Source organism: Aethalodelphis obliquidens, unplaced genomic scaffold, assembly GCF_003676395.1.
Source record: "Aethalodelphis obliquidens isolate GAN/ISIS:26980383/991018 unplaced genomic scaffold, ASM367639v1 scaffold21, whole genome shotgun sequence".
Taxonomy (NCBI): Eukaryota; Metazoa; Chordata; class Mammalia; order Artiodactyla; family Delphinidae; genus Aethalodelphis; species Aethalodelphis obliquidens.
The window spans coordinates 18,619,432-18,638,159 of NW_020837965.1; the positions used below are offsets into that span (position 1 = coordinate 18,619,432).

The 18,728-nt window shown below is 49.5% G+C and overlaps 2 protein-coding genes across 2 annotated transcripts in view; one reads left to right on the plus strand and one right to left on the minus strand.

The window, feature by feature from the left end:
* SERPINA3 (serpin family A member 3) overlaps positions 1-18,728 on the minus strand; it is a 133,084-nt gene that overhangs the window by 28,007 nt on the left and 86,349 nt on the right.
* SERPINA4 (serpin family A member 4) lies at positions 6,576-13,610 on the plus strand. Its single transcript, XM_027120859.1, is given in 7 exon segments — positions 6,576-6,693; positions 6,794-7,456; positions 11,314-11,567; positions 11,569-11,588; positions 12,476-12,635; positions 13,430-13,524; positions 13,526-13,610. Coding segments are annotated over 7 exon segments (1,395 nt in total).

Here is an 18,728-nt window from a genome sequence, read left to right on the forward strand (position 1 = left end):
GCACTTTCCCCTCGGCCTGGACTCCGGCCACCCTTGTCTGCATGCTCGTCCGTGTCCCTTCTCTTCATGCAGGTCTTGGCTCAAATGCCACTTCCTCAGGGTGGACTGCCCAGCCCCAGTTGTTACTGAGTCCAAGCTCGCTCTGCTCACCGCACAACAGGCCGATGAATCAGAGACGAGGTGTTGAGGCCAAGAATACGACTTTATTCGGAAAGCCGGCAGACCAAGAAAATGCCAGACTAATGTCTCTAAATAACCATCTTATCGGGGTCTGGATGCCAGTTTCTTTTATAGCACAGAGATGGGGAGGAGATGAGAAAGTAAAGTAAACAGGCCGTAAGTTTTGCAAAGATCCCCTGGAATGACCACCCTCAGGGAGGCGACGTGTTTTCTTTCTTGCAGCCATCCACAGGTGGAGAGGGTCCGGATGTTTCCCTGAACAAAGGCACTTTGGTTTAACATTCAGGCAGAGGGGCAGGTTTCCTCAAGGCAGGCCATTATGTAGACAGTATCAAAAGGATCAAAAGTGAACAAAAGCAACGGGAAGCAAAGGTTAAACTAAAAGAAACAGATCCAACGTGTAGTCAGATTTGCCTCTTCCCTGTGACACAATCAGTCTGTATCTCCTCTTCTCCCCATGCTCCTTTCAGCACTGATCTGAAATTCTATTATGTGTTTATTTGTTTCCTGTCCATCCCCTGGACTAGGATGTAAGTTCCATGAGGGCGGGGACTTTGTGCTCCCCAAGGCTCAACTCCCAGAGCCCTGCACAGGGCCAGGCACATAGTAGGTTCTCAGTAAATGACTGATGACTCTGTGAATGGACTTGTGCCTCCTCTCCCGCCTTCCTCACCCTTGAGAAGATCACCTGTCCCATGTGGTGTCCTGCTACTTAGTGTCTGTCAGGTGACCTGTGCTTCAGAGTTCTTCCAAAAGAAAAAGGAAAAAGAACTGCTCTAGGAAAACCCGAAGTCTGGGACTGTTTGGAAGATCCATTGTTATGTAACAAACCACCCCAAACCTCAGTGGTTGGAAACAACAATCACTTTCTCACTTTTACCGGGGTTAGATGGGTGGGAAATTCAGGCAGGGTTTGGCCAAGTGGTTCTTCTGCTCTACAGGGTGCTGGCTGGGGTCATTCGCTTGGCTGTGTTCAGACTGTGGTTGGGCTGGGTAAAGAGGTCCCTGGAGGCTTCATCCACGCGTCTGCTGCCTCAATGCTCCTTCACGTGACACCTCCCCCCCTTCTCTCTCTCCCCCACCGCCTGCCCATTTGGTTAGCTTGGGCTTCCTTACAGCATGGGAGCTCCAGGTCAGCCTCCTTACATGGCAGCTGGCTTCCAAGAAAGAACGTACCAGCACGTGAAAGCAGAAGTTGCAGATCTCAAGGCTCGGCCTCAGGAGTTTATACAGCATCACTTATGCCCCAAAGGATTAAGACAAGTCACGGGGGAAGCCCTGACTCAAAGGGAGGGAGGGGAAATAGACTCCACCTCCTGATGGAAGGAGCAGCACAGACTGTGCAGCCATATTTAATCCATCACAGGGACTGATCCCTTCCCAGGCCCTGTTTAAAGGACCTGGATAAAGGCACACTGCAGGGCACATGAGCTAGGGCCCCACCCAGTGCCACTAACCTGAGGACTGCAATTATTTACACCATGTCTAAGCCAAATGATGGGCTAATACAAAGGAAGGGCTTACTGCTCAGTAAACCCTGCGTAAACTCTTCCTAAGGACAAAATTGAGGGAGAAGATCAGCCCAACTTAAGAGATCAGCATCTTGTTATTAAAATATGTGTTGTTGTTTTTTTTGCGGTACACGGGCCTCTCACTGTTGTGGCCTCTCCCGCTGCGGAGCACAGGCTCTGGACGCGCAGGCTCAGCAGCCATGGCTCACGGGCCCAGCCGCTCTGCGGCATGTGGAATCTTCCCGGACCGGGGCACGAACCCGCGTCCCCTGCATCGGCAAGTGGACTCCCAACCACTGCGCCACCAGGGAAACCCCATTAAAATATGTTAACAATTGTACCAGTTATACTCCTTTTGCTTGCAAAGAGTCTTAGGACACTTTGGATTGCTTAGACAAATCAAAAATGAGAATTTATTGGAAAGATGGTAAGGCTGTTGGAGAACTTCATGGAATCCAGCGGAATGTAGAGCAAGTGGACTACGGGAAGGACAACTCCAGGGCTCGGCCACAGGGGTTTAGGCCTTTCTAGGCTCGGCCAAAACTGCAGTCACAGTTATGCCACCAGCTCCAGATCGGGGGACAGAGACAGAGGTCTGGCTATGGCCCTGGGGGCAAATCCTAGAGACAGGAGTTTGTTGAGAACCAGAGGCAGGATGAAGCCTGTCTTAGTCGGCTTAGCTGCCGTAACAAAGTGCCCAGACTACAGAGGTGGCTTAAACAACAGACAGTTTTTGTCTTGTGGTTCTGGAGGCTAAAAGTTTCAGATCAAGGTGTCAACAGGGTTGGTTCCTTCTGAGGGCCATGAAGGATGATTGTACTCAAGGCCTCCCTCCTGGGCTTACAGCCTGTGTCTTCACATGGTTTTCTGCCTCTGTACGTGTGTGTCCTAGCCTCATCTTCTTTTATTATTTATTTATTTATTTGGAGTATAGTTGCTTTACAGTGTTGTGTTAGTTTCTGACGTACAGTAAAGTGAATCAGTTATACATATACATATATCCCCTCTTTTTTAGATTTCCTTCCCATTTAGGTCACCACAGATCACTGAGTAGAGTTCCCTGTGCTATAAAGTAGGTTCTCTAATCTCTTCTTATAAGGACACCAGTCATATTGGATTAGGGCCCCACTCTCATGACCTCATATTAACTTAATTACCTCTTTTTTTTTTCAGTATGCGGGCCTCTCACTGCTGTGGCCTCTCCTGTTGCAAAGCACAGGCTCCGGACGCCCAGGCTCAGCGGCCATGGCTCATGGACCCAGCCGCTCCGCGGCATGTGGGATCTTCCCGCACCGGCACACGAACCCGTGTCCCCTGCATCTGCAGACGAACTCTCAACCACTGCGCCACCAGGGAAGCCCTTAATTACCTCCTTAAGACCTCTATCTCCAAATATGGTCACATTCTGGGGCACATATGATTGGGGGGCACATAATTCATGCCATAATAAACCCCCACCTAAAATTTGTTTTGAAGGTCAAGACTGATGACACCACACGTGCACCCAGAGGGCGTGGGGAGGTTTATTGTTCACATAATGAGACTTGCTGGGGAGGACAAGGCAGGCTCCCAAGCTGGTCCAAAAATGGCCCTAGAAAGCAGGGATGGGAGGCCGGCTTGGGGTTTTTACAGTGGCTGGTGGGAGGGGCTGGGGTGAGGATTGAACTACCAGTGGGCTTTCTCGCCCAGACGTGGGGCAGAAGGGGGAGAAGGAGGGATGCGGCTTAGAAGCGGTCAGCCACCAAGTGTCAGAAAGTGGTGTGGGTCCCCATCACGACAGCCTGCTGCAAATCCCTACATCTGCACCATCTTTCATAAAGCCCCATCCTCCTTTACCTCACTGTCCTTAACAACCCTAAATGCTGAGACCCAGGTGGCTCTGAGCTGACGGGTCCAGAGGGGCTCAAAGTCTAGATTGCGTGTTCTACCTGCCTTTGGTTAGACCTGCACAGAACCAGCAGTGCTCACAGAAGGGCCTGGTGGGGGCTGGAGACATGGGAGGGAGGGAGACAGAGTTTGAAAGACTCAGCTGGCCCTTGAAGAGAAGAGATCCTCAACCCCTCCCTTCCCTCTTAGTTCAGAATGACTTTCACCTTCTGGAATCACCTGCTCAGGATCAGATAGGAAATCCTCATGGCTAAGATGATACTGTTCTGCACAGTCAGAGAGAGGAGTCTAATGCCCTTGAATCAGACCAAACCAGGATCAACCTAAATGCCCTCTCCTCCATGAAGCCTGCCCTGTCTCTCCCTTCCAATCCCTTGCTCTAAGGCGTATGGCCGTGCCTAGGGCTGCCTCATGCTGTTGCTGCTCTTGGTCACACCTCGTCTCCTGCCCCCTAAGGTCAAGGTGATGTCTTGTGCACCTGTGTGTCCCAGATGCTGCCTCTCCCATCCTCTCCCACCTCAGGCACACTGGGGTCTTTGCACCCATCATTATTCCATGATTCATTCTTCTGCAGAATATTTGTTCATGCTGTTCCCTTATCTGGAACACTGTTCCCTGCTCTAACCCCTCTCCTTTAACTTGAGACTCCTCATCCGTCTCAGCTCTGATGTCCCTTCCCCAGGACACCCTTCCTAACCTCTGTCCCCACCTGCGGCCAGAGTAATTCCCTGTACAGTCAATCCTAACTCCTGAACTTACCCTTCACGACTATATCCTACAGTGTGTGTATCCAGCCAATGAGAATGTAACAATGCCGTTCACCATAGCAGGAGCTCAGCAAGGAGCTGGATGATTGATTGAATGAATGAAGGAAGGAAAGAGTGGATTCAGAGATCAGCTGAAGTCTTCTCCTCCTTGAGCCATATGGCCTGAGAAACAGCCAGACATCACCCCTGCCTGCAGCTGTCCCAGAATGATCCAAGGGTGCTGAGTCTCCCTGATTACTTACAAGAGAGCAGCTGCAGCTCCGTGATTAGAGAGGAAATGAGCGATTGGATTCCTGGACCAAGGAGGCATCTGTTCCCGCCTTTGCTGCTGGGGTGCGCCGTCCTTGCAGTCTACCATGTGACATCTTAGGAGGTTCCATCACAGAACCATGCCGCTATAAAGCTGGCAGGCTTCTCAGAAATCACGTAGTCCAGGATTGCACACTGGAAGCCCTGGGAAGGATCTAGCCTCTATATGGGTCTTGTCTGGTCACAGAGAGCTGATACCAGTTCCGCGTGCCCACTGTTTCCCACCATGTCGCCCCGGAAGCTGCCTTCCCGAGTTTGTGAAGGCGCTGGAGTTTGCTGCCTCTGGTCTGGCCCAACTCTTTATTTGCAGGGGCAGGGATATGGCTGAAATGGTGGTGCGGGGCAACAGAAACCCAGAGAGGGGGACGGTAGTACTTAAGTTCACATTGCAGTTGAGGGTCAGAGTGGAGACCAGGCCCACTAAGGGGTTCCCTTGAGCCGCAGGAAAAGCAAGTATCAGGTGAACCTCAACAATAACACAAACAGGAAGGGGTGAACTCTCTTGGTCCCCCCAGGAGGGAAAGGGGGTTCTCCTGGGAGGAGGTGAGCCAACTTGCAGTGAGGTTTCTCTCTATATTGAGACTCCACACCGTACCCATGGGTCGGTTCATTAATAATTACCTAATCAGGGAGGCGGTAGGTGGTGCAGAGAGGTTTCTCCAATCCTCCCGGGCTTGATACATCCAAGCCACATCTAGAGCTCAGACAGGCACCCAGGGGCCACTCCAGGATTGACTGTGCTGTGAGTAACCCTACGAGGGTCACAGTAGAGACTAAAAGGAGGATGACCAACCGTCCCGGTTTGCTTAGGACTGGGAGTTCTGGGACAAGACTTTCAGCGCTAAAAGTAGGAAAGTCCTGGGCAAACTGGAACAATTGGTCACCCTAATTAGAGGTGACAAAGGCTAGAAAGACCCCTACATATGATTGCACCAACCTCCTTGCTGCACTGGGCAGGGAACTGGTGCTCAGATCCAGAAAAGCCTCCCGCAAGGCCACGTACAGTTGGGGACCCAGGTCTTCTGGCTCCAGTTGCTTTTGGAGAGCTCCTGTCAGAGCTTCTGGGTAATCTCACCGCAAAGCTGGAGAGAAGTGTGTGAGAGGGGGTGAGGAGTGGTTATTATAGGTTGGTAGGAAGCCATGTTGGGGGAGGTGTTCCTTGTTATGGTCACTCTCCAGCGAGCACAGCAAAGTTCAGTAGATGTAATAGTGACTGTATGGTCCCCACAGCCAAAGATATTCACTATCTGGCTCTTTATAGGAAAAGTTTCCTGACCTCTGGTCTGGGTGAAAAATGATGGAGGGTTGAATGAGTGTCAAGAGGGACTGAGGGATTGAATGGGGTGGGATGGATGCAAGGCCAGATGGATGTTAGGGGTGACAACTGGGTTTGGGGCTGAGAACTAGGTAACGGTACGGCCATTTGATGGGGCAGAGAGAAGATTTGGTGGAGAAAATCGAGCATCCCGTTTGGGGCAGGTTAAGTTCATTAGGGAAAGGGACCAATTCTATCCCTGAGACTTTGGACACATCATGTGTTGAGCACCAGTGATCTCATCTGTACAGAGTGGTGACAAGAATACCAGCTCTATTGACCTCTACCTGGATAAGAGGGTCAAACAAAATGGCATAAAAGCGATTTTGCAAAGTGTAAAGCACACCACGGATGTCTGTGGGGTAGTCGCTAACATAGCCTTTGGCGATGAGCACCTTTGACGTGATGGGTCACTGGGCTAAGGAAATAAACTCAGATGGTGCAAGGCACCCCAGGCTGAGAGTCCGGAGACCTGTGCTCTAGCTCAGATATTTACCAGTTTGGTGACTTGGTTAAGTCACTTTTGGAGTCTCTGTTTCCCCTTCTCTGTAATGAGAATGGAGTCCGGTGCCGCGCAGAGCTCACAGAGATGGGAAAGGAAACGGGATGGTGGGCAATGAGCTGCTCTGTAAATCTGCAGCCCTGCTGCCGTGTCGCGGCACCACACGCGTGGACGTACTGGGTGTTCGCTACTCCCCTGCAAGCTCATTTGCAGGAGTTGAGAGTATCGCTTAGATCCCTGGGGCCCTGCCTTCTGCCTGGCATCTCAGTGGGGTTGGGCATTCTGCTGGGGAGTTTCCTGGGCGCATTCTTTCCTCCTGTAGACCTGAGAGCACAGAAGGTGCATCTTGCCGACTGCCTGCTCCTCCGTCTGGCTGGACTACTGGTCCTTTCTCGAGGTCAGCGGCATCCCGGGCATCACGGCCGGGGTCACATCCACTGCCCCCATCAGGAGGCTCCGGGCCCAGGTTAGGGCTCCCCCAGCCTCAAGGTCCCTGCAGGCAATACTGCCTTTGCTCTCCGCTTCTACCACCTGATGGCTTCCCAACCCTACGGGAGTAACGTCTTCTCCCCGCTGAGCGTCTCCGCCGCCTACGCCATGCTGTCCCTGGAGGTCCGCTAGCACAGCCGGACCCAGATCCTCGAGGGTCTCGGCTTCAATCTCACAGAGGTGTCAGTATCTGACATGCACAGGGTCTTCCAGAACCTTCTGCACACTCTCCACCTCCCGGCCGACGGGCTGGAGATACGTGTGGACAGCACCCTGTTGTTGACCCTGGAGCTGCTGCTCCTTCCGAGATTCCTTAATGACTCCGTGACCTTCTATGAGTCCAAACTCTTCCACACCAACTTCGACGACTCTGAGGGCACAACCCAGCTTATCAACAACCAAGTCAGGGAGGAAACTCGAGGGAAGATTGTGGATTTGGTCAACGAGCTCAGCGCGGATACCACGATGGTGCCGGTGAATTACATTTACTTCAAAGGTAAGAGTCAATTCGTTGGTGGATCCTACATCTTCCCTTTCCCCCTAATTCGTTGAAGGATCACATATCAGAAAGCAACTCCCTCAGAACAGAAAGTGGATGGATTGGGTCTGATAGGTTTGAGCAGCCTTCTGAGAATTTAATGTTAGAGCCTCAGATATTTAAGTTTGGGTAGTATTGATTTCCACCCCTTCATATCTTTAGACATATTTTCTTATTTTTTTTTTAATTTTTTAAGGGAATTCCTTTATTTTTATTTTTTATTTATTTAATTTTGGCTGTGTTGGGTCTTCGTTTCTGTGCAAGGACTTTCTCTAGTTGCGGCAAGCGGGGGCCACTCTTCATCGCGGTGCACGGGCCTCTCATTATTGTGGCCTCTCTTGTTGAGGAGCACAGGCTCCGGACGCGCAGGCTCAGTGGCCATGGCTCACGGGCCCAGCCGCTCCGTGGCATGTGGGATCTTCCCAGACCAGGGCTTGAACCCGTGTCCCCTGCATCGGCAGGCGGACTCTCAACCACAGCGCCACCAGGGAAGCCCTATTTTCTTATTTTTTTAAAAAAAATAACAGCAATGTATGAAATGCATTCTACCCAATGGTGACAAGTTGAACTGCTGGATTCATATCCAGCTCTGCCACTTACCAACAGTACAAACAGGGCAGGTTGTTTGCTTGAAGGACTCTTGTAAGGATAGAAGAGTCCCTGCTTCAAAGTTTTTTTTCTGAGAATCAAATGATGTCACATATTTGAATACTCCTTAGAAGAGGGCCTGAAGGGATCAGCAAACCACAGCTCCTGGCCAAACCTGAAGGCCACCTGTTTTTGTAAATAAAGTTTTATTGGCACACAGCCACGCCCATTCATTTATGTATTATCTCTGGTTGCTTTCACCAGACAGAGGTTAACAGTTGCTACTGAGACAGAATAACCTGTAAAGCGTAAAAAATTTACTTTCTTACCCTTTGCAGAAGAAATTTGACAACCCCTGACCATTATATATGCTCAATAAATAGAGTATTTGTAATTATTCTAATGATAACAATTTTGAAGACCTTTAAAAATACATATAAGTATAAAAGAAAAACTAGAAATTGCCCAGAATCCTACCTTCCTGAGGGAACCAACATTAACATTTTAGCCTAATTCCTTCCAGTCTTCCATTCACACACATATGTTAATAGAGTTGAAATCACAGGTAGGAACAGTTTTGTACAGTGTGTATCACTTAGGGCGCCATCCAGGAAGCATAGTCACCATGAGTGGGGAGGGAAGGGGGGTTGTGAGAGGAATTAGTCCTGGCATGTTTGGGGAAGTGAAGGTCCGGAGGAAGAGGGGGTTGGAGGGACAGAGAACAAGTCACTGGAGCTTGTGGACAAGTTGGAACTTTTCAGGAAATCTACATGCCAGGCACATCCAGCCACCAGTCTTTCCATGTAGGGAGAGCTTGGGGAGAGGCCCAGGCTGAGCACCTGGCAGTGGTCTGGAGACACTGTTGGTCAGCAGGGTAGAGCTGGACAATGAACTTGGCGGAGAGCATAGGTGAGCTGGAGCATGCAGCCCCTCTGGTCTGTTCATCGTCTCGTCTGCCTTCAGTGGGCAATGGCTGCTTCATATCTACCTCTCAATCCCCTGCTGTAACCACCTTGAATCTACAGGAAACAGATTCTGAGGAACAGTCCCAGACTTATAATCCATCCAAACTGGTCACTGCTCGCACTTTTACATGTGGAATTTTCAGGCACCACTGAAAACTTTAAAAAAAAATTTTTTTAAATTCTGCAATAACTGTAAATTCATAGGGAGTTGCGAAGTTGTACAGTGGTCCCATGTACCTTTCACTCAGGTTCCTCTAGATAACATCTTATGTAACTGTAGTACAATAGCAAACCAGGAAACTGACGTTGGTGATGATCTATAGACTTTATTCGGATGTTATCAATTTTCACATGCACTCGCGTGTGTGTGTGTGTGTGTGTGTGTGTGTAGTTTTACGCTATTGAAAACTTTAGATCTCATTTTAGTGGCTGCACAATATTCTATTGACTCCATTCCATTTAAAATATAATATAATTTACATGTGTAATATACACCATCACCACACCCAAAGCTCTGGCCAGAAATAATGAAGATTTTGGTGCTCTCTTCCTGAAAGAGACTTCGATGCAGTTGTGTTAGTGATCGTGGCCCAGGGAAGGAGGTGCTCCAGGAATAGACGTCTTGCCCTCTGACACATCTGCCCATCACTCTGGGGACACAAATGTAGCCCCAAGACCTCAGTCTAGGTCACATGGTGACAGTAGTAGAACAACTGTGGCTTATCTTAAAAAATGAAAAGTACCTAGAAGAAAACAAACCAAAGATATGCAGAATCTCTGTAGATAAAATTATATTGAGAGATATTAAAGTCGACAAATAAAAAATAGATATACCGTATTTATGCATAGGAAGACTTAACATGGAAAAGATGTCGGTTCCCGCCCAAATTGATTGAAATATTTTAAAGTAATCCCAACAGGTTTTTAAAAGATTCTTTTTGGTACCAGTTAATAAGCTGATTCTAAAGTGTATATGAGAGAGAAAAGGGCCAAGAATAGTTAAAAAGAGAGAACCTGTCTGCTGGAGAGCAATGCTGGTTATAAATCTGTATTAATTTAGACTGTGTGGTATGCATAGACCAATGGGACAGAACAGAGAGGCCAGAATGGAACCCAGAAATGGCTCCATGGATATATGGACATTTGATATTTGACAAAGTCTGCATGATAGAGCATTGAGAAAAAGGATAGATTTTGAAAAAGCAGTCCTGGGACAGTATCCTCATGGAAAAAAATGATTTTGTACTCCTCCATCCTACAGATCATAAGCATTTACTGCAGGTGAAGTAAAGTCCTAAATGCAAAAGGTAAGAGTAAACCTTGTAGATGAAATAGGGGAGTATCTTCATGACCTGGAGGTAGGAAAATTTTTCCTAAGCAGGACACAGAGATCTAACCATAAAGGGAAAACCTGGTATGCTCACTGCATAAAGTGAAGAATTTCAATCATCAAAACACACAATTATGAAAGTGAAAAGACAAGTCAGAGAGGAAGAGAACACATTGGCAACACACAGAACTGATAGACAACTAGTGTTCAGAGAACTCCTGCAAATCACTAAGAAACAGCCCTATAGAAATATGGGTAAAAAAGTGAACTGGCACTGAACTAAAAAATAATAATAAAATTAAAAAAATAAAAAATCAAAAACCCCAAAACCCAAAAATATCCCCCCAAACTTCTAGTTGATCCATAAACATACTAAAGACTACTCAACCTTATTTTTTTATTTTTATTTTTTTGCAGTACGCGGGCCTCTCACTGTTGTGGCCTCTCCCGTTGCGGAGCACAGCCTCCGGACGCGCAGGCTCAGCGGCCATGGCTCACGGGCCCAGCCGCTCCGCGGCATGTGGGATCTTCCCGGACCAGGGCAGGAACCCGTGTCCCCTGTATTGGCAGGCGGACTCTCAACCGCTGCGCCATCAGGGAAGCCCTACTCAACATTATTTTAAACCAAGAAAGTGCATGTCAAAACCACAGTGAGCTACCACTATACGAACATCAGGTTGGCAAAATTATTTAAGTCCAATGATTTCAAGTAATCGGTGAAGACAGGAAACAACCTTGCTGATATCCTCTGGGGTCTCTTATTTTAGAACCTACCTGACCCCCCAGATCCATTCCCCAGGCAGGTCAGGTGCTGAACTGCTGAGATGGTGGAGGGTGAGTCTTGAGTGACAATGGGGGGATGCATTCCCTGGCTGGAGGATCTGCTTGTTGGTCCACGGATGCCCTGTACCTTCTTCCCTTCTTTCCTCCAGCTCTGTGGGAGACGCCATCCATCCCCTTGATGACCTCTCCCCATGACTTCCATATTGATGAGGATACAGTAGTCAAGGTGCCTGTGATGCTGCAGGATACCCAGCACCACTGGTATCTTCACGACAGATACTTGCTCTGTTCGGTGCTACGGATGGATTACAAAGGAAACACAACAGCCCTTTTCATCCTTCCTAACTGAGGGAAAATGGAGCAGGTGGAAGAGGTTTTGACTCCAGAGATGCTGACAGGGTGGAGGTAATCTGCTTCAGAAGAGGTAAACCACCAGGGCATCGTGCGGTGTAGTCTGCAGCACTGCCCTTCACATGGACCCTTCCAGTGAAAGCCAGTGCCCCAAATGGGAGTGGAGGGGATCGCCAAATTATGGAAGAATTCTTATTTTCTTCAAAGCTTTCCTTGGGTTTCCTTAAATAAGGAACACTCTTATTGTACCCAAAATGTGATTTCGCTCTCATCAGTGAAAAGAGAACCAGACTAGGAGTTAGGAGTCTGGGTTCTAGATGTAGCCCTTGTACTGCACAAGTCTGGGGTGAAGTGACAGTGGCTCTCTGAGGGTCCACCCTGTGCAATGAATGGGTAGACTTCCCATCAAGATGGTTGACTGAGCTGATGTAGAGAGGTTTCCACCCACCCCAGGAAATAGCAGGGAAGCTTTCACGTCACCATGGGGCTATGAGCAGGAAAAGTCTCCAGCCACACATAAGAAAAAGATCTCAGGCCAAGGCCACATGTGGATGGAAGATTCACACAGGCCACGTGGTGGAGGAATTCTACCCAAAGAAATCAATGGGTCCCAACCAAGTGAAAAGCACGGAGCCTCATCAGAGACAAAGGCAAAACTGCCACACCGGGAGACTTGCGTCTCCCTGGGCACCTGGCACGTCTGCAGGAAACAACCTCTGCTGAAGACGAACTCCCAAAGGAAAGAGGTCCTGCAGACGGCAGGCCCTGAGGGCAAAGAAGGAGCCTGGCTTTAAGCCTCTGGCAGCACTCATCTGAGGGAGTGGCACAGGCAAAGGTGTTTGTGACCACAGAACTCAGATGCAGGGTAGGCTGTGAGCAAGTGCAGTCAAGGAGAGCACAGCCGGCTGGGACCCTTGGCTAATTCCTGAGTCCAGTGTTTTAACCCAGTGCCTCTTTCAGGTATTTTTACAGGAAGCTCAAGTTGTATAGCCCCAAATTCTCCATTTCTGGCTCCTATAAATTAGATCAGATTTTGCCCAAGCTGGGCATCACGGACTTGTTCTCGTAGCAGGCTGACTTGTCTGGCATCACTGAACAGCTAAACCTGCAGGTGTCCAAGGTAAGTCATCCATGGATATCAACTCCTAGAGACCTCAGAGGGGAAGCTCCACCTCTTGGAAGGTGCTGGGTGATGGGTGCTCTCCCTGCCACCACGTGACGTCTCAGAGTCCAAGTTTTATTTAGTCATCCATGGGCATAGGGAGCCCAAGAACCAACCCACTATGTGCTGGGCGTGGTGCTTGGTGCTGCAGATCTAGGGTCCATCAGGTCCCTGCCCTCAGAGAGCTCTTCCAGTCAAGTCCAGGAGACAGCGCCCTCATAGATCATGGCAACTGAGAGTGACAAATGCAATGACAGAAACAGAGGCAGGATACAGATGAGGCTGAGTTGTGTGTGTGTGTGTGTGTGTGTGTGTGTGTGTGTATCATAAATTTCTTAGACCAGAGAAAGGGACCTATGACCTCAGCTACATATAACAAAGGTGCACTAGAGGGTAGAGTCTTGGGTTTGAGAGTTCAAATTCCAGTTCTGCCTCTTATGACCTTAAAGGGTTACCCAGTCTCTGGATTTATTTTCCTCATCTATAAAACAGACATAATACATTGACCTCATAGGATGGTTATGAAGATTAAAAAGAGCATAGGCACATAGTATGTGCTCAATTAATGATTGCAATGGCTATTTATAAATAAGAGGTCATCCAGCTCAATAACACCCCCCCACCAGTATAGACATTCTTGCTGTGATATCCCAACAAGTGGCTTTGATCTTCAGTGGTCTCTAGTTCCCCTAGTCTTCCCTAAGCCCCAGCTCATGCTCTCTCAGAGGTAACGCTTGTGATTTCCTTCCCAGAGTTTCCACAAAGCCATCCTGGTGGTGGATGAGGTTGGCACCCAGGCTGCAGCAGCCACCAGTGGCTTTGTCACCTTCTGGTCCCGGGACAATAGCCAAGCCCTTCCTTGTGGAGATCTTTTCCACCAACACCCAGAGCATCCTCTTTCTGGGAAAGGTTGTCAACTCCACAAAGCCATAGCCCTCCAGGGCTGGCTTGTCTGTTACAAGCAGGAGGACTTGGCCTGGAGGGCTGAGTTTGAGCAGCTCTGGATTTGGAGTGGGGGACGCAGGAGCTGCTGAGGATCCAGGGCAGAAGTTGTTGGTGAAGGTGAGGGATGTGGGTGGTACCAGACTGGTGTGGACTGACACCCAGCTCCTCAGGGCTATGACACCTCACACAGATCATCTAACCTCTTTGAACAGGTTTCCACCCCAGAAAGTGGCAGAACCCCCCCCCCCACCACCACCGAGGGTAGTTGTACGGATTAAACGAAATGATGGCTCTGAGGAGTCTGCCTCTGCAACACGGCTCTGAGCTGGACGGGGCAGCCTCAGGAGTCACCGACAGATGGGAGGTCCCACAGGAGGACATCGCTCAGCAAGACCAGCCCAGGGTTAATCACACCAGTTCCAGGCTACAGGGTCAAGGACCTGCAAGTGCTCAGCGCCCAGAGCCCTCCAAGGCTCGGAGGAACGCACACCCTCCTTGCCGCCCCCTGGTTTAACTGGTCCATTTCCCCCTGCGCCCGCTGGGATGTTGGATTCTGTTTTTTAACAGCCAGAAATAAAGTCAGGCCCAGGCTGACGCACTCCCCAGTCTGCCCCTGCAGAGGTGGGGGGGGGGGGGTGGATTTAAGAGTCCCAGACAAGCCTGCAAGAAGATGCAGGCCTAGGGTTACTATGGCAATGACACCACTGGGGTGATGTGTGAAAGTCAAGCCCTGGTGTGAAAAAGGGGAGAAAAGGGGGGCAGTCACCCCCTAGTTTAGCCTTGAGGGTGATGCCTCCTTATTTTGCTTGAGCTCATCCCTCCCCTGCTCAGAAGGACTCAATGGCTCCCTATTGCCTACAGGATAAAGTTCAAACTCCTCTAACTGCAGTCAAGGTCCTCCCTGATCTGGTCCCTGCCTGCCTCTCCTGCCCCAGCCCCTCCTCTTGCTCTCATGTACCCAATGACTGCAGTCACGGAAACTCTTGCTGTCTTTCCAGGTTGCCCATAGCTTCCCACCTTCGGGCCTCTGGTCCCCACAGATCCCTATCACCCAGAATTCTCCCTTCCCCATCCCTGAGAGTCTACCAGGATTTCCAACAAATGCCTCCTCCCCTCCCTAAGGCAGACTGTCATCCTACCATCAGACATGATTGGCTGACATTAATCTCTGCCCCGCATCCCGGCCAACCCTCGTCCCTCTTAGAAGGAACATCTCAGAGGCAGGACCCTGTTCCCCCTGCATTCTCTTCACTCACCCCAGTAACTGGCCTCAGCGCTGATCGTATGGTCTGGCATGTGGCTGAGGCCCAACCAATAGTTGGTGATTGAATGAATGAATGAATGAATGAATGGAAAAGGCTGTGCCCTGAGCAAGGTCCTCGAGCTATTTGTTCTGCATCACCACCCCCTGACACATCCCCGGAATTGATTGGGTAAATATTTAGTCCAGCTTCTCAAATTTCAAAATGCCCTTTTGGAGCATTAAAAAAAGAGATCTACGGGGCTGTGTGTGACCTATGATTTACCTCTTGGGAGGCACACTCACTTCTTTGGGACCGGGTGGGTATGCTAGCGATTTCTGTCATTCTCCTCTGGCAGGAAAGGCGAAATCTTTTTTGTACTTTGTGATGGGAGGGCAGAGGGAGGCAAGTGAGTGTCATGAGGAGTGTCATCGTGGAGCCTGGGGGACCCAGGTGCCAGTGGAGGGACGAATTTCATGGCCCTCATAAGCAGGTGTGGAGAGAAGCATCATGGGTTCATTTAGTTATTCATTCTCTCACTCAACAAAGAGTTACTGAGTGGAGATTGGCCACTAGCCAGGAAGCCAGAGGGATGTCCGCAGTGGAGGAAGAGGCACTTGAAATTTGGGGTGAGACAGAAAGCCTGCAGCCCCAGCTTCTCCGTTACCTGTGCTGAGGGGCTAGCTCTTACCTCTCCAGATCTCAGTTTCTGCACCTGTAAGTGGGCGTGTAATCCCACAGCAGCTGCAGCAGTGGGCGGCGGGGTGGTGGATGCACGTGGGATCCGCAGAAGATACAGGCCTGGGAGCCCCTAGCTCTGACTGAGCGTGTGAACGTGTGAACATGTGAAAGGCAGGAGGGTGTCTGCTTCATCCCTGGCTGCCTGGGAAGGTGAGGAGTCCTTTTCTGAGACAGAGCAGGTCTGAGACTAATGGATTCCAAGCTCTGTGCACCTGCAATGAGCGAGGCACAGTGACAAGCTCTTTCCAGGAGTTACCAAGAGGCCACAGAGCATCTGAGCGTAGAACCTGGACTTTGGAGTCAGAATGCCTGTGTTTGAACCTGGAATCTACCAATCACTGAGTATACTAGTTGGTTAGTGTATTAGTTTTGCTCTAACAAAGGATCACATCTGAGTGGTTTAACAACAGAAATGTACCGTTCCACTCTTCTGGAGGCCAGAAGACCAAGATCAAGGTGATGGCAGAGTTGACTCCTTCTGAGGCTGTGAGGGAGCATCTGTCCCAGGTCTCTCCCCTGGATTCTGGGGGTTTGCTGGCCATCTTTGGTGTTCCTTGGCTTCTAGATCTCTGCCTTCATATTCACATGGCGTTCTCCCTGTGTGTGTGTCTCTGTCCAGATTTCCCCCTTTTATAAGGACATCGGTCTTATTGGATTGAGCACCTACCCTAGTTCAGTGTGACCTCATCTGAACTAATTACAGCAGCAATGACCCTATTTCCAAATAAGGTCACATGCTGAGATACTGGTGGTTAAGTCTTCAATGCTGGGGGGACACAGTTGAACCCATGACACGGTGTGGGACTTGGGCCATCCCTCTGTGCCTCAGTTCCCTCACCTGTAAAATGGAGATGATGCTACCTAACACGTAAGCCTACTGTAGATTCTGGAGGAGGTCCTGTATGTAAAGCACACATCTTTGCTGTTCCACAAATGTTCGCTATTGTTATTTCATTTTATATTTTATCACAACTCTCCTCTAAAGCAGGGTCACAACTTCACATGCCTGCCAGAGCTGGCAGGTCACCTGAACAGGTAAAGCGGGCTGACGGTGGTGGGGACCAGGCAGGCGGAATAGTAAGAGCCCCCACTGAAAGGCATTTCTGGTCCACATTGTCACACACACACTCAGGGGGGTGACAGAACCCAACTCTGCCCAGGGTGAAGCTCGCCTATTGGGAATTGTGCTCTCTGTTGCTCTTGATGTCAATGGAAAAATAAATCTAGCATGACTTACCAGGTCCTTTAAATTCCCATATTCTGGCCACTGGCCCATCTTACTCTCTCACCCCAGTTGTCATGGACTGAATTGTGTCCTCTGAAACTTCATATATTGAAGCCTGAACCCCCAACGTGATTGTATTTGGAGAAAGGGCCTTTAGGGAAGTAATCGAAGTTCAATGAGGTCATAAGGATGGGGCCCTAATCCCACTGAATTAGTATCCTTATAAGAGGAAGAGACACCAGAGCTTGCTTCTCCTCCCTCTCTTTCTCTCTCCCCCTCTTTCTCTGTCCCCCCATATGTACACAGAAGAGGCTGTGTGAGGATTCAGCAAGAAGGCACCATCTACAAGCCAGGAAGACAGATCTAACCAGAAATTAACCCTGACATCACCTTGATCTAGGACTTCCAGCCTCCAGAACTGTGAGAAACACATTTCCGCCATTTAAGCCTTTCAGTTTGTAGTATTTTGTTCTGGCAGCCAGAGCAGACTAATCCAGGCCCTGAGACACCCTCAAAACTTCTCCAAATGGACCCATTCCCAGCCCCCATTCCTTCAGAACCCTGCCGAGTGACAATAGGCAGTCAGGGTTTGCCCCGTTCCCCAAATTCTCAAGATAGTCCTTAAAATGTAAGGACTGGGACGTGGTACGTGGGCTGTCTCCACGGACAGGCACACGGGCTGGAGAAGTCCCTCAGCATCTGCTTAGTCCCATCTTTCCCACATAGTTTCCTCGGGAACCTGTTTGGGAGTATTATACTAGTTTCCTGTTGCTGCTGTAACCAATTATGACACACTTAGTGGCTTAAAGCAACACAAATTTATTCTCTTACGGTTCTGGAGGTCAGAAGTCCAAACGGGTTCCTGGGCCAACATCAAGATGTTAGCAGGGTTTGCTTCTGGAGTGCTTTGGCCCACGGCCTCTCATCACATTGTTTTTCTCCTCCTGCTTTCCTGATCACATCACCTCCTCTGACTCTGATCTCCCACCCCTCTCTCTCACTCTCTCCTCTCTCTCTTTCTCACATAAGGAAGGACCCTTGTGGTTACGTTTAGGACCCACCTGGGAAATCCATAATACCCCCCCCCCCATTTCAAGATCCTTAACTCAATCACATCTGCAAATCCCTCTTGTTATATAAGGTCACATTCACAGGTTCTGAGTATTAGGATGTGAATATCTCTGGGGGACTGCTACCCATCCTACTATAGGTAGGTAACACTGATTCCCTCCCTATAGAACATAGTTTGGGAATCTCTAGACCATGAGATGAAGGATTCTTGCTTATGTCACATGGCACAATGGACAGAAAGCAAAACCTGGACAGAAGGGACCTAGCTCCTCCTTGTTAATGCCTCTCCCTATTAGCTGTGTACTTTTGGGCTGATCACCTAACCTCTCTCAGCTTCCGTCTTCTCACGGATTGCATGGGGATGCTGGTGCCCATCATCTAGCGCGTTGCAAGGGCAGAGGGCACAAAGCAAGCACCTGATGCCTGGTAGTGACTGTGCTTATCTCTAGGTTGAGATAAAGTTCAGTATTATGCCCTTTGCAGGGTGGTTGTAAGGACTAAAAGAGGTAATGGGCCATAACTGGGCCTGGAATCAGGGAGTGAGAAGGGGGACATCTCAGAGGTTGTAGAGCGACCCTGGTTGCTGAGCGCCAGGATCGCTTCCTCTGGGTAACGCCTGGCCCTCTGTTTCCTCCACCAACTCCACACGTGACAGTCACCCACACAACCTCTGGGTCATGGCCACACACCGGATACCCCGGTATTAGGAAGCCCCAGGCATGGGGACCTTGGAAATGAAACAAGGGTTGAGCCAACACCCTAGCACTTGGAAATGTTCTTGAAAGTGTGGGGCTGAGTTTTGAAGCCCCAATTTCAAGGTAGAAAAGG